Here is a 14,655-nt window from a genome sequence, read left to right as displayed (position 1 = left end):
CACCCCACTCTCACACATTCACACTCACACACAAAATAACTCTGTGACACATACACACACAAAAAAAAAAAACACATGCTAGCGCCAGTTTCATTGGTTTCGGAAATGGGCCTTTTTTACTAGTTTTACAAAATACCCCAAGATCTTGTCTGATTTCTTTTTTAAAGAAAAAATTAAATGCACCGCTGTGTTCTATATTGTCTGAAGCTTTCTTAATTTATACTTTGCATTCCCCAATAAATCAAATACAGTAATCTATACAAGTCTGAATTTGTCAAAAAAATTTTTTATATTTATTGATTTTTAAACATAACACAAGCATTGCATCTTGTTTAGGAAAGACAGAAAAGAAAACATTCTACTTCAATATATAATCCCCCATTACAGTTAGATTTCTTTCTTAGACCACAAAATTAGGACAAGGAGGCTAGAAACATAAAAGGAGTTAAATCAAAGAAAAATATTTTTACAAGGATATGGCCTGGATCTCCCCATCAAACATACATTTAGTGAATTACAAGATCTTAAATTAACACCAGATCTATCGGTTTCACTTTCTTCATATCTATGAAACTCCTCAAATGTTCAGGATCTAAAAAGTGGTATTTATTATCCAAGTATTTTAATTGGCATTTACAAGGGTAGGCCAGTATAAAACTGGCCCCTAAGGCCTTAACTTCGTCCCTCATTGCCAAGAAAGACCGACGTCTTTCCTGGGTGATCTTCGCGACGTCAGGGTAAATCCAAAGTTTTTCACCATAAAATGGTTTGCAAGATTACGAAAATAAAGTTTTTTTTAATCATGTTCAAATCTTGTTCGAAAACCATCGAGACAAGGAGGGTTCGCCTCTCAAATATCCCATCATTAGAATTTTCCAAGAAACCTGTTAAATCCTGAAGTTCTTGATTCCCATCTGTTCTCTTTTTAAGAATTGGTATATAATATATTTTGTTAATAGGAGGTATTAGGTTTGGAGAAACAGATTTTCAATTAGGTACTTTTTAAACATCTCAGTTGCATTGTCAATTTTAAAAAGGCATCTTACTCGTCTCAGTTTTCTTAATAAGAAAAACGAGCCTTTAACTACAGCATTGATATATGAGAGTCAAGAGAGAGAGTACTATCCACATAGAGCCCTAAAATTTTGATTACTGCAGTAATGTCGTCAGTATAGATATAACACAGGAATCCCTGAGATTCTAAAAGTGAACCTAGGCTTAAACAATGTTGGTGATAATGGAGATCCCTGCGGAACACCACAGGGATTACTCCAAGAATTAGAATAATCTGATTTTTGCTTAACTCTATAAGATCTTAAGAAAACCTCCAATTCTGGAGACCGGACCTTCAAAAAGGTATAAACAGGATGGAGTCAGTCCAGAGGGTGGCTACAAAAATGGTCAGTGGTCTTCAACGTAAAGCATATGAAGGCAGACTTAAAGATATCAATATGTATACTTTGGAAGAAAAGTAGGAGAGGGGAGATAGAGACATTTAAATACCTACAAAGCATATATGTACATGAGGCAAGTCATTTTCAATTGAAAGGAAGCTCTGGAATGAGGGGGCATAGGATGAAGGTGAAATGGGATAGACTCAGAAGTAACCTGAGGAAATACGTCTTCATGGAAAGGGTAGTGAATTTGTGGAATGGCCTCCTGGTGGAAGTGGTTGAGATGAAAACGGTATCTGAATTCAACAGAGTTTGGGACAAGTACATAGGATCTCTAAAGGAGTGATAGGGAGAGTAGATGGCATACAGGGGCAAGCTGGATAGGCCACATGGTCTTTAGTTGCCTATATTTTTCTATGCTTCTATGTTTCTAAATGCAAGAGAGATGATCTTCCTACTCGTTGGATACATGTCTGCCTGCGTAATGAAAGACGCTCCTTCTTTCTTTTTTGATAATTTGTCGGATTGGATTAATTCTTTATTATCTCAAGGTCAGTTTCCTGGGGATAAGGGGAAGATTAAGTTAACCCCTATCCCATAAAATCCAAAGGCAGATTTATATCAGGTTGCCATCCTAAAGTTAAGCAACCCAGAAACTAGTCTACAAATCTTGGGAGTTATATTTGCAAGTTCCTTGGCCCCAGATCTACAAGTGAATGTGGTGGTGAGGAGAACCACCTTATTTTTAAGAAAGTTATGGAGAATCAGAGGATTTTTTTGAGCAATCCTTATTTCAGAGGTTGGTGCAGAGCTTTGTAATAGCCCAGTTGGACTTTTGTATTATAGTCTACCTGGGCTGTTAGAAATCTCTTTTGAAGAAATTGCAGACCATACAAAATATGCTCTGCTCAAATTTGGGGATAGATCACCTTTGTTAATTAGCTTGAACGGGGAATATATTTTAAACTGTGTATTTTGGTTTTTTAATATAATTTATGGGCAGGCATTTCAATATATGATACCTTTGATAGGATTATTAGGTGGAACAAGACCAGAGTTGTTGCAAAATTCCTTTAAGTTACAATTTCCCAGTCCAAGGGGTGTAAGATCAAAAAAAACCTTTTTTTCAGTAGGATTTGCATACTTAGCAGTACAACAGTGGAATTCTATCCCTTATCAAGTGTACTTTTCCTAAGGTTGTGAAAGGCTTTTCTTTTTAAAAGTTTTTTTTACTAAGTTGAATTGTATTGTAGCTTGATTCTTGTAATTCCCAGGATATGCCTGGCTTCATATGTTGGATACACATTGACCCTAGAGGTAATTGAGGAATATAAGAATGTTTTGTATTTGTGTGGGTGGAGCATAGGAGGGGCATGGGCAGTGATGTCACTTATGTGTGCAGCTTAGACAATATTGTAAACTCCGCATGCCCCCTGCCACATTTAAGTACCCACCGTGCTCATATAAATATAAGTGTCTAAATGTTAGGTGTGCCAGGTTATTCTGTAAAGGAATCTGGACAACCAGACGCTGTTGTAGAACCAGATTCTTGCCACACAGCATCGGGGACCTTAAATGTAGGTGCCCATTTATGAAATTGCCTCCAACCTATCACTGTTGTGGTTTCTACCATAAACTAACACAGCGGATAATAAAGTTCATAGAAAAATTCTATTATATAGGCGGAAACCTGTGGCAACATATCAATGGATACGATAAACTACTTTTTTTTCAGTGTTCATTCTAGCCCACAGTTAAAACAGTAATCATGGGTCAAAAACCGCCTTTAAAATGAATGAAATAGTGTCCAAAAATATCTCCTACTAAATGTGCCCACTCAAATAAACTTTAATAATTTCACAAAAACAGCACTTACCTTGTATCGCTAATCTTGTAGTGTCCACCATCAAAGGTACAATTGTTGCATATGATCATACACTCCCTCCCAGTCTCGAGGGACCGGCACTGGAAAGCAGGGCAGACAGTGCAGCGGCAAAACTCGCCACAGGAAAGCTGCTGCTGGCGGGGTTCGGGGATCCCCGCGAGCCCAGGTTATGTGAGGTTACGGCGGGAGGCAGAGCAAAATGTGCCCCCTCCCCAAATCGAGGTCTGGCTACGCCTCTGATTAGAATGATATTATTTTATAAATTCAATATGCCAATTCAGGGTGTAAATTGTTGTGGTAGATCAGCAACTTTTAGTGGCTGAATGTTCAAGATGGGTGAAATCCACCAAAAGTCTACTTTCTATGATGCTTTACTGCTTAATTAACATACAGCTTTAGCAATACATTTGCATAACTGCAATGCATCTGGAAGGTTATCACCCTTCTCCCAACTCTGGTGACATGAGTAGGTGGTGTCCTGGTTGGTTGCTCACCTGTACTCCCTGTGACTGCTGTCATCTCTGTACCAATGGGTATGACAGTCACACTCCAGTGTGCATCCCTCGCCATACATCGCATACGCCATGGAACCCTCCTCCTCTTGGGCCAGGTGATGGTTTTCAATGATGCTGGCAGAAGAAAAACAACTATGAACAGATGGAATTATGCGTATTAGGCTCTATCGAAAAAAACCCAAAACAAAACAGTTTTTATGAGTCAGCTCTGTGGGAGCCAGGATCCAGGAGGCTTGTGTGCGGGACAAAGGAGCTGTCCTCAGACCATAGAGAGAACCTGATTACAAAAACTAGGTTTTTTTTTTTGTAATGGCATAATCATTTTACAAGGGCCGAATCATAGATCTCCAAATAACCATGAAATAGAAGTCATGTGACCTGAACTGACCAATCACAGCGCTTCATTTTTGAAGTTTTATTTCAGAATTGAGCATTACTAATAAAAGGCTGCGTGCCAAGAGACTGCCACTCTCACTTTTTAACCGTCTGGTGCAGAGCTGCTTTGCCAACAAATTCCATTTCATTCGGACAGGTTGCTTCAATCCTGGGGTGTCTTAGTTGAGACCTTGAGGGCTGCAAACAGGTCAGGTTTTCAGCATATCCCCATGAATACACATAAGAGAGATTTGCATGCACACTACCTCAGTTGGGGATATCCTAAAAACCTTTTTATGGCCCTCAAGGGCTGAACTTGAACACTTCTCTACAGACTTGCAGTTAGTTCATCTGAAAAAGGAGGGACCAGAAACCAAGGATACAGTGGTAACAACAGGTCCTATTACTCTTGTTTGGAATTGAAGTGCATAGGTTTAGGGCAGGGGTAGGCAACTCCGGTCCTCGAGAGCCGCAGGCAGGTCAGGTTTTCAGGATATCCACAATGAATATGCAGGAGATAGATTGCCTCCATGGTATGCAAATCTACCATGTTTCCCTGAAAATAAGACACTGTCTTATATTAATTTTTGCTCCCCAAGATGCGCTAGGTCTTATTTTCAGGGGATGTCTTATTTATCGGGGAAACATCGAGGTCACCCCCCCCCCCCACCCAAGGTCGCTCCCGGCCAGAACTAACCTTAAACGCCTCCTTTCACCTTCGCACTCGCAGCAGCAGGGCAGGCCATTCCTTCCTTCCGTGTCCTGCCCTCGCCTGACGTAACGTCTGCGAGGGCGGGGCACAGAAGGAAGGAGAGGTCTGCCCTGCTGCTGCTTGCTGTGAAGGTGAAAGGAGGCGCTTCAGGTTAGTTCCAGGAGCGACGGAGGGCGGGCCCGGCGATCTCGGGTGGGGGCAGCGGTCTTGTCCGGCTCTCGGCGGCCCTGCTTCAAAAGAAAAACTTTGCTAGGTCTTACTTTTGGGGGAGGCCTTAATTTACCAAGTGCAGCAAAACCTCTACTAGGTCTTATTTTCGGGGGATGTCGTATTTTCGGGGAAACACGGTATTTCCTGCATATTCATTGTGGATATCCTGAAAACCTGACCTGCCTGTGGCTCTCGAGGACCAGAGGGTGTGCAGAGCCAAAAATCTGTGTTTTTGTTGTTGTTTTTTTGGTTGTTTTTTTTTTTTAGCTTTGCATTACATTTGAAGATTAGATGTTTAGTGAGTTTCAAAGCTCATGTACGAACTCCCATATCCTCTTTGTTGACCCACTTAAAGGTATCCCAGCCCACTCAGATTCAGGATGCTGATATCGAAGAGGTTAGCCTTGAACCTGCATGAGCCAGAGTAGGCATGGACGCTATGAAAGCATTCATTAGCCTGGGCAGCTGGGCTCCCTGTTTTGTATTTTCTCAGGTTGGCAAGGGCAAGATGGTTGTGAATGCTGCCATCTGACTGGCTTAATGGCTTCTATTCCAGGTTTATGATCCTCGGCCAAGATTATCAGTAGCGATAAACACTCCGTGAAAACCTTTTAATACAGCAGCGGCTTTGCCTCAGCTGACAACTCTACAGTTACCCATAACATATCAGAATGAGAAATGGGGCAATACTCATAAACCACTGCTACCCCAGAGTATAGGATTGAAAAGCTGCCTGCCTGAGAAGCAATTTACTGTTCTCAGCCACAATAACTTTACAAGACCCAGAAAACACTGTCTTGTCTTATGTGGATAATCTGTCAGCTCAACAGTTGCCAAAACAACCTTTAAAAATACATTCTTTATAATGTTAGTGAACTTAAATCTCCTTAGGACATGTTTTTAGCTGATTTGGGCCTGCTGAAAAAATTTCTGGCAGTATTCACAAGGGGTACAAACATTTCTTCTTCATTAAATAAATACCTTCAAGGTAACTGCTAATCATCGTTAAATATATTCAAGGTAACTGCTAATTAGTAGATTAACCTGCTTATAATTGAAAGAGAAAAACGCCTATATTGTGACCCAAATCGGGAGATAGACGTTTATCTCCCAAAAACGAATAAAGCGGTATAATCGAAAGCCGAATTTGGACGTTTTCAACTGCACTCCGTCGCGGATGCGGACAACGTTGATGGGGGCGTGTCGAAGGCGTGGTGAAGGCGGAACTGGGGCATGGTTATCGGCCGATCAGAGATGGGCGCCTTTCGCCGATAATGGAAAAAAAAATATGCGTTTTTAGCGAGAATTTAGGGCACTTTTCCTGGACCCTTTTTTTCCACGAATAAGGCCCCAAAAAGTGCCCTAAATGACCAGATGACCACTGGAGGGAATCGGGGATGACCTCCCCTGACTCCCCCAGTGGTCACGAACCCCCTCCCACCACAAAATATGCCGTTTCACAACTTTTTATTTTCACCCTCAAATGTCATACCCACCTCCCTGGCAGCAGTATGCAGGTCACTGGAGCAGTGGACTTCAGGCAGGTGGACCCAGGCTCATCCCCCCCCCCCCCACCTGTTACACTTGTGCTGGTAAATGGGAGCCCTCCAAACCGCCCCCCTTCACCCCTTAGGGCTATAGTAATGGTGTAGACTTGTGGGCAGTGGGTTTTGAGGGGGATTTGGGGGGCTCAACACACAAGGGAAGGGTGCTATGCACCTGGGAGCTGTTTTACCTTTTTTTTTTTTTTGTAAAAGTGCCCCCTAGGGTGCCCGGTTGGTGTGCTGGCATGTGAGGTGGACTGGTGCAGTACGAATCCTGGTCCCTCCCACGAATAAATGTCTTGGAGTTATTCGTTTTTGAGCTGGGCATTTTCGGTTTCCATTATCCCTGAAAAACAAAAACGCCCAGCTCAAAAAAAGATAAACGTCCACGTTTTTTCGAAAATACGATTCGGTCCGCCCCTTCACGGACCCGTTCTCGGAGATAAACGCCCATGGAGATAGGCGTTTCTGTTCGATTATGCCCCTCCATGAGACTCTGGCATGAGGGTGATACCATTCGCCATAGGGCAAGGCAAAACTGGCTGCCCTTTGAATACAAATCTCTAGGCATTTCGCCTATTTTTTTTCTATGAATACATTTTCAAAGCAGAAAGCTTTTTGTAAGCACCAGAAACTTGACTTGTAGCCTAATATATTGTTACAATGTAACAATTTCCAAGGTTCATAAATCACATACTCTAATCCAGTGATTCTAGACCTTTTTTCAGTCGGGACAAATATGATGGACGATGCTCGCATCCGTGACACACTGCATACATGACCCTCATGGACCTTTGGCCTAATATAGGATGTCAATTCTTATATATTAAATGTAAACATGTTCTGCATCCACGAAAACCCTACCACTGCCCTTCATCCCCACCCCCAAACAACAGATGCATACAAAATTTCTTTTTTTTTCTGATTCTAACACAAAACCTGAAAAGATCCTAACTCAATATACATGTAGTAAATCTACCACAGAACAATAGCACTGATTCCTATGACTTAAAGAACAAGAACCTTACTTAAGAACAGGCAGCACTACAAATACTACACAGGCCCTAGAACACCAATACACCTACTACTGGTGAAACAAAAAATGTAGGGCTGCTACAGAATTCTATGCAGAAACTACTTACCAACAGAATACCACACCTCGATCACACACCACATACAGAGCAAGGGATCACAAATTAGAAATATAAAGACAAAAATTGAACTTGGAACCCCATGAAGTCAAAACTAGGCATGTACCACAACATAGGAGAAATAAAGACAGCAATGCATTTCCCCTTGTACTGAAAAAACAAAAACAAAAAACAAAAGCAAAGACATCCATGATGCACAATTCCCAAAACTAACATATGCCACAAATTCAAAGTAAAACACTTTTATTCTACCTTTGTTGTCTGGGTACTTTATTTTTCCAAGCATGTTGGTCCCAGTTTTTTCTTTCCTGTTTACTTGTATGTCTTCTCTCTTTCCATTGAGTGCTATCCATTTGTCCTTTCTCCACTTTCCTCATATCTTCTTATATTCCCTCACTATATCTATCGCTATTTCCTCTTTCTCTCTTTTCTGTCTCTTCCCTCAAATTTCACCTTCTCATTCTTCAGTCCTCCACCTATATTTTACTTACCAGTACCTATCAACTTTCCGTCTCCTACTCTCACCCCTACCTCTCCTGTCTCACTCCTTCCCTGGTCACCCACTCCCGAAGAGTACAATTCTACCCTCTGTAATCATCCTCCTCTCACTCATCTCCTTGAGAACCCACATGGTCTCTACCACATGATTCCCCTCCCTCTCCATTCTTACACCCCTGTAGCCCAGCATCTCCTGTCCCCTCTCTCCCCCTTCCCCCTTAAGGTCCAGCAATTCCCTGTCTCCTCTCTCCCCCTTCCACCTTATGGTCCAGCATCTCCCTGTCCTTTCTCCCTTCTCTTCCACCCCTAGAGTCCAGTAACTCCCTGTCCTCTCTCTTCCCCTCTTCCCCCTTAAGGTCCAGCAATCCCATGTTCCCTCTGCCTTCCCCTCCACCCATCAGCTCCCTGTCCCCTCTCTTTCTCTCCCTTCTCCACCCCCCCCCCCAAAAAAAAGTGCGTCTTCAATGTTCAGCAGGAAAGCGGCTCAGCGAGGACAGCCTGCTCCAGGAAACCCAGCCTGATACGAGGAGATGCGGCTACATGCATCTCAATGCCGTGTGTCTTCCCAGGTTGTGTAGGTAGCAAACTGCACACCAGAGGTGAAAGACTGCTAAGTGTTATTTACTGCCTACACAGCCCAGAAAGGAGCATGGCATCAGGGTTTGTGTAGCTTCATCTCCTATGGGTCCAGCATCTCTCCCCTTCTCTTATTCACTCTCTCCCTTCCCCTATGGTCTACCATCTCCCCCTCTGTCTACCATCTCCCCCTCTGTCCAGCACCTTTCTATGGTCTTCTGCCCAGCACCCTCCCATGGTCTGCTATCTTCTTCCTCTCTCCCCGGTTCCCTCACCCCGGTCTGGCATCTCTCCTGTCCTCCTACCCCTGCAGGTCCAGTACCTGTCCCCCCCCCCCTTATGGGTTCAGCACATCTACCTCACAAGCCCATGACCTCTCCTCTTCTTCTCCTAAGTACCACCTTGTCCAGACCCTCTCCTTCCCTCAGCCCCCCCCCCCCCCCATGAGTCCAGAAACTCTCCCTCTATTTTCCTCATCCCCTGCCCTGAGTCCAGCACCAATTTCTCTTTTTCTTTCCTCATCCCCCATCGTACGTCCAGCACCTCCTACCCTCAACTCCTCCCCCTCCCAAGTCCAGCACCACTTTCTTTTCTCCCTCCCACCTTGGACCGTCAAACCTGCTTAGTTTACTAGTCCCTGCAGCAATAACACACTGCCTGAGCCAGGACCAGATCCTTCCCTCTGCCACGTCCCACCCTTGCATTAGGGGGTGGGATGTAGAAGGCTCCGGTGCTGGCCCAGGCATTCTGCTATTGCTGCAGGTGCCGGTAAATAAAGCAGGTTTGATGGACTGATGAGAGTGGGGGGAGGAGATAAAGCATGCTGGACTCAGGGAGTGGGTTGAGGAAAAGAGGTAGTGGTGCTGGCTCCATGATGGTGGGGAGGGGAGAAAGAGTCAGTCATGCTGCAAACCTAAAAAGAAAAATTCCTGCTGCATTGTGCCGGCCCCGCGACACACCTCCGGAGTGCTGATGACACATCAGTTGAGAACCACTACTCTAATACAGAATGTTTTGTAGACGTTGGGCTAAGATCCAAGTCTTCTGGGGGGAGGGGGAGAGAATAGGGTTTAAGGGTGCTTTATGATTCTATTTATTACAATGATGTCTTCACTTTGGTAACATATTTCTGATCTGTCACTTTACAATTGACTCATTTTGCTTTAATCCCTCTTGAACATTTGGGTTTCAGCTCGATAGAAAATGGGGCTGGGATTCAGTGCCAAGACCCCACAACTACCCAGAGATTTCTCCCCTAATTTTATATACCTTTCCCAATTCTTAGCTCAGTCAGTGCAGTGACAGTTCTCACCCAGAAAGCTCCTTCCACATTTTGGTAATGTGGACTCTAAGTCTGACCATTAGGTGTTGCTGTTGTGCAATGACTAAGAATATCTTCCCCTTCATCGTCCTCCTGGAGCTATGAATGTTGCCTTTGCAGCATCTCTGCTCACTGCTGACTCACGAGCAAAACACCTGATGCTGGAATTGAATCCAGGTCTTCCTCTGGGCTAGACCTTGGCTCATTTATTCATTTTATCATTTCTCTCTTCTTGGCTCAAACCCTCAACGTCTATTTGCCGCACTGAACTCTCTCCTCAAAGTGCCCTCGCCTCCAACCTCCCCCCCCCCCCCCCCCCACCACTTCACTTTCTCCCAAGACTACGGCTGAGTACTTCTATGACAAGATTCACAAGATTAACTTTGGGTTCTCAACCAAGTCTCCTCCTCTCCTTCTCCCAGTCCATCCCATCAACCCTCCTTCAACCCTGCCACCTTTTCTTCCTTTTCTGAAATCACTGAGGAGGCAGCTGCACATTTTCTTTCCTCCTCCAAACTGATTAACCTGTTCTCTGATCCTATTCCCACCTATCTACTCAGCACTATCTCTCCTACTGTGATCCCTTCTATCTGTCAAATCCTCAGTCTTTCACTTTCCACTGCCACTGTTCCTGATGCCTTCAAACATGTTGCAGTTACATCACTCCTCAAAAAACCTTCATTGGACTCTACCTGCCCTTCCAACTATCGCCCCCATCTCCCTCCTCCCTTTCCTATCCAAGCTACTTGAATGTGCTGTTCACTGCCACTGTCTTGACTTTCTTTCATCTCAAGCTATTCTTGATCCACTTTAATCTGGCTTTCGCCCTCTACATTCAACTGAAACAGCCCTTGCTAAAGTCTCCAATGACCTGTTCCTGGCCAGATTCAAAGGTCTCTATTTTATCCTCATCCTTCTTGATCTATCTGCTGTTTTTGACACTGTTGATCACCATTTACTCCTTGATACACTGTCCTCATTTGGATTTCAGGGCTCTGTTCTTTCTTGGTTTTCCTCTTCTCTCTCCCATCACACTTTTAGTGTATGCTCTGGTGGATCCTCCTCCACTTCTGTCCCACTCTGTCTTGGGACCTCTTCTTTCCATTATCTATACTTCTTCCCTTGGTGCTCTGATCTCCTCCCATGGTTTTCAGTATCACTTTTATGCGGATGTCTCCCAGATCTACCTCTCCGCACCAGAAATTTCAGCAAGAATCCAGGCCCAAGTCTTAGTCCGTCTGTCTGATATTGCTGCCTGGATGTCTCACTGCCATCTGAAACTAAACATGGCCAAGACTGAGCTTCATATCTTTCCCTCTAAACCCACCACTCTTCATCCCCCATTCTCTATCCTCCTCTCTCTCTCTTTCTCTGCGCATATCCAATAGACTGCTAAAACCTGTCATTTTTTTCTCTATAATATCACCAAAATTCATCACTTCCTTTCTGAACACACTATTAAAACCCTTATCCACATCCACACTCTTATCACCTCTTGCTTAGACTATTGCAACTTGCTTCTCAAATTCTTATCACCTCGTACTTTTATACACATTTGGAGACACTTAAAGTTTCTTTTTTTTTTTTTCCACTATTAAATATTTTCAAGAGGGTTGTCCTTTTTGGAATATTATCAAAGAATCTAAAAAAGTGGAAACCATTTAAAATATCAGGTTTAGTTTTGTCTTGGGCATTGTCCAAAGCATTCCTAACTTTTCCTCCTAGATGAAAGGTAATAACGTTTGGAAAAAACAATTCCTTCTATGCTTACAAAATGTAACACCTCTAGTATATTTCTTCAGTAATTCCATCAAGGAATGTAGGTGAGTTAGGAAAATTCTGGAATTGGAAATTCCTACAGCTCAACAAATGTTTCATTAGATTCAGCCTGACAATGGACTAAGAAAATGTTCCTAATGTTAGCAACCTCAATCGATTCATGTAATTGCAACTGGGCCTCCATCCCAGAAACAGCTGACTCCATCTGCATGTGCTCTCCTGATGTATGTGGGTAACACTTGTTTTCAGGGCCACTCTTTACTTGCTGGTATGTGTGAGGCAGGGATCTCTGTGCTATTGAAGCCTGATTGGGACCCTACGGTATGTGGGTTCTATCGCCTTAAAAAGGATCTGCATGAAATCACGACCAGAATCACAGATGGTATTACTATAATGAAATCCTGGACATCATCATTCAAACTTAAACAAGGAATAAACACACTGCTTGATAATAATATCACCACACAACACAGATCGCTTCCCAAATTTCACCGCCATGGGTACATCCCTCCCGATATCAGACAACCTAAAACTCTTGAGCGTCATCATAGACCACAACCTGTCCTTCAACAATCAAATCTCAGACACCACAAAGAAAATGTTCCAGACCATGTGGAAACGGAAATGCATATAAAACTACTTCCCAAGAGATGTATTCTGCATACTAGTCCAACCCATGGTCCTCGCTCACGCTGACTATTGCAACAGAATCAATGCAGGATGCAAGGAACAATCACTAAGGAGACTGCAAACAGCACAAAACACGGCAGCAAAACCGATCTTTGGAAAAAAATGATTTGAAAGCGCAAGACCGTTTCTCTAATACCTACACTGGCTACCCGTTAAAGCACGAATATCCTTCAAGATATGCTCCCTAGCCTACAGAATAATTTTTGGCCTAGTTCTGGAATATATGACAAATCTACTTATATGCAATGCAATCAAGGGTGCAAGAACCTATCTCACCCTACACTTCCCCAAATGCCAACTTTATAGACATTTGCCCCAAGCTATGAAACTTAATACCAAGGAACCTAAAATGCAAAAACAACTACTTAGCATTCCAAAAACACCTGAAAGCCAACTTCTTTAGAAAATTCTTCTTCAACGAGCCAACAAAGTCAAACAGACCACCAACCAGCATTCCATGGTACTTGACGTCTAATAGAACCGGAATAAGTCAAACACTAAATTCTAAATGGCTATGTAGCATATCTAACTGAATGTAACTGTAAGACACATTGAACTGACAACTAGATTGGAAAATGTGGGGTATAAATAGGGAAATAAATAAAAAGTTCCAAGTGTGAGTCAGGGCTTTTGACATGTTCCTTAGGTTATTACTGTTTATATCAGGAATAATTATTAGTTGTACTGCTAATGCTGCCTCACAGTTCTGACAGGTACTGATAAGTTTTGCTAATTGCTTTGCCATAATAATATAATATATATATTTTTATATTACCAATCAATTGTAATATATTTCCAAAATGTGACATTCCTTACTCTTTGTTTTGGATCACTTTAAGGCAAAATCATACTCCAAACAGATGAGAGAAGCCCAAACTCCAACCAGAGTAATTATTAGCTAATTAGCTTATCAGCTAATCACCTAACTAGCCCTACAGCTCCCTCCGCCCCATACAGCCTATCAATCAGACATAGCCAGCTGTTGTGTGTTGACAGTACTGCACGATGTGGCCCTACCAAAGCATGCGACAGGAAGTCAATTTGTGAATCTAAGACCTGACTGTTTATGCTTGTTTCTTCAGTGGTGTAGGTCGGCTGCCACCTGGAACGGATTGCCACTGCGCCCCCCCCCCCCGGCACATCACACCCTTCCCAGTGAATCAACCCCCCCACCTTACGAATCACAACCCCCCCAGCGCATCACCATAGGCGCCCCGGTATAAGAGGCTTGGAGAGGCTAAGCCTCCCCTGCTGCAGTAGGATGGATCAGCTGTGGAGTCCAGCTGCTCTGAGGGGATTAAATTGTTGATTTACCTCCATCCTCACAGCAGGCGCTGCAGTGAAAGCCCTCTAGCAATTGTTGAAATTGGTTTATGGTTTGTTTACCTTACTGCTCGGAGAGCAGGGGGGGTTGGCTGGAGATGTCCTGGGTTGTCAGGGAGATATTTAACGAGGATGACTTCCTGACCTGCACTGAGGACAGATAGCAGCAGAACGGATACTGGGCCAGCATGATCAGAAAAAGTCACCAGACAACAAAGGTAGAAAAGATCATTTTATTTTCATTATAGTGTTTGTAATATGTCCACTTTGAGAATTAGGTGCTCAATATTAAAAGTTTAATATTTATTTCCTTATTTATGGCATTTTATCCCACATTAAACATGAATTAGGGTGTTTTGTGGCTCTACATGAGAATTGTGATGATATGATCCCTTGTTTCATATTGTTGACGGTCTGCATTTTCCGTATGGGTGGTATATTAGTGTATTAGGTTCTGCCCAGTGTAATATTTATGGTACAGTAAGGTTCTGAGTGTGTTTTTGGACAAAGTTGTGCATAGTGTTTTGCAGTTGAGCGATTGTGGTTAGAATATGTTTTGAGCAACCACTTTATTCTTTGACATATGATACATATCTAATATCTAAATTTAATAAAAGGTATTAATTGTGACTTATTTTTATTTATTTTTTTTCTGCGTGTTATCAGACAATTATGTATTTAA

General features: G+C 42.9%; 1 protein-coding gene across 1 annotated transcript in view; it reads right to left on the bottom strand.

Annotated features, from left to right (window-relative positions):
- SRRM3 (serine/arginine repetitive matrix 3) overlaps positions 1-14,655 on the bottom strand; it is a 190,767-nt gene that overhangs the window by 101,657 nt on the left and 74,455 nt on the right. The window contains exon 3 of the mRNA XM_030186017.1: positions 3,774-3,908. Coding sequence (XP_030041877.1) covers positions 3,774-3,908 — 135 coding nt within the window. The remainder of the gene's footprint in view (positions 1-3,773; positions 3,909-14,655) is intronic.

Source organism: Microcaecilia unicolor, chromosome 13 (assembly GCF_901765095.1).
Source record: "Microcaecilia unicolor chromosome 13, aMicUni1.1, whole genome shotgun sequence".
NCBI lineage: Eukaryota > Metazoa > Chordata > Amphibia > Gymnophiona > Siphonopidae > Microcaecilia > Microcaecilia unicolor.
This window is presented reverse-complemented; position numbering and strand designations above follow the sequence as displayed.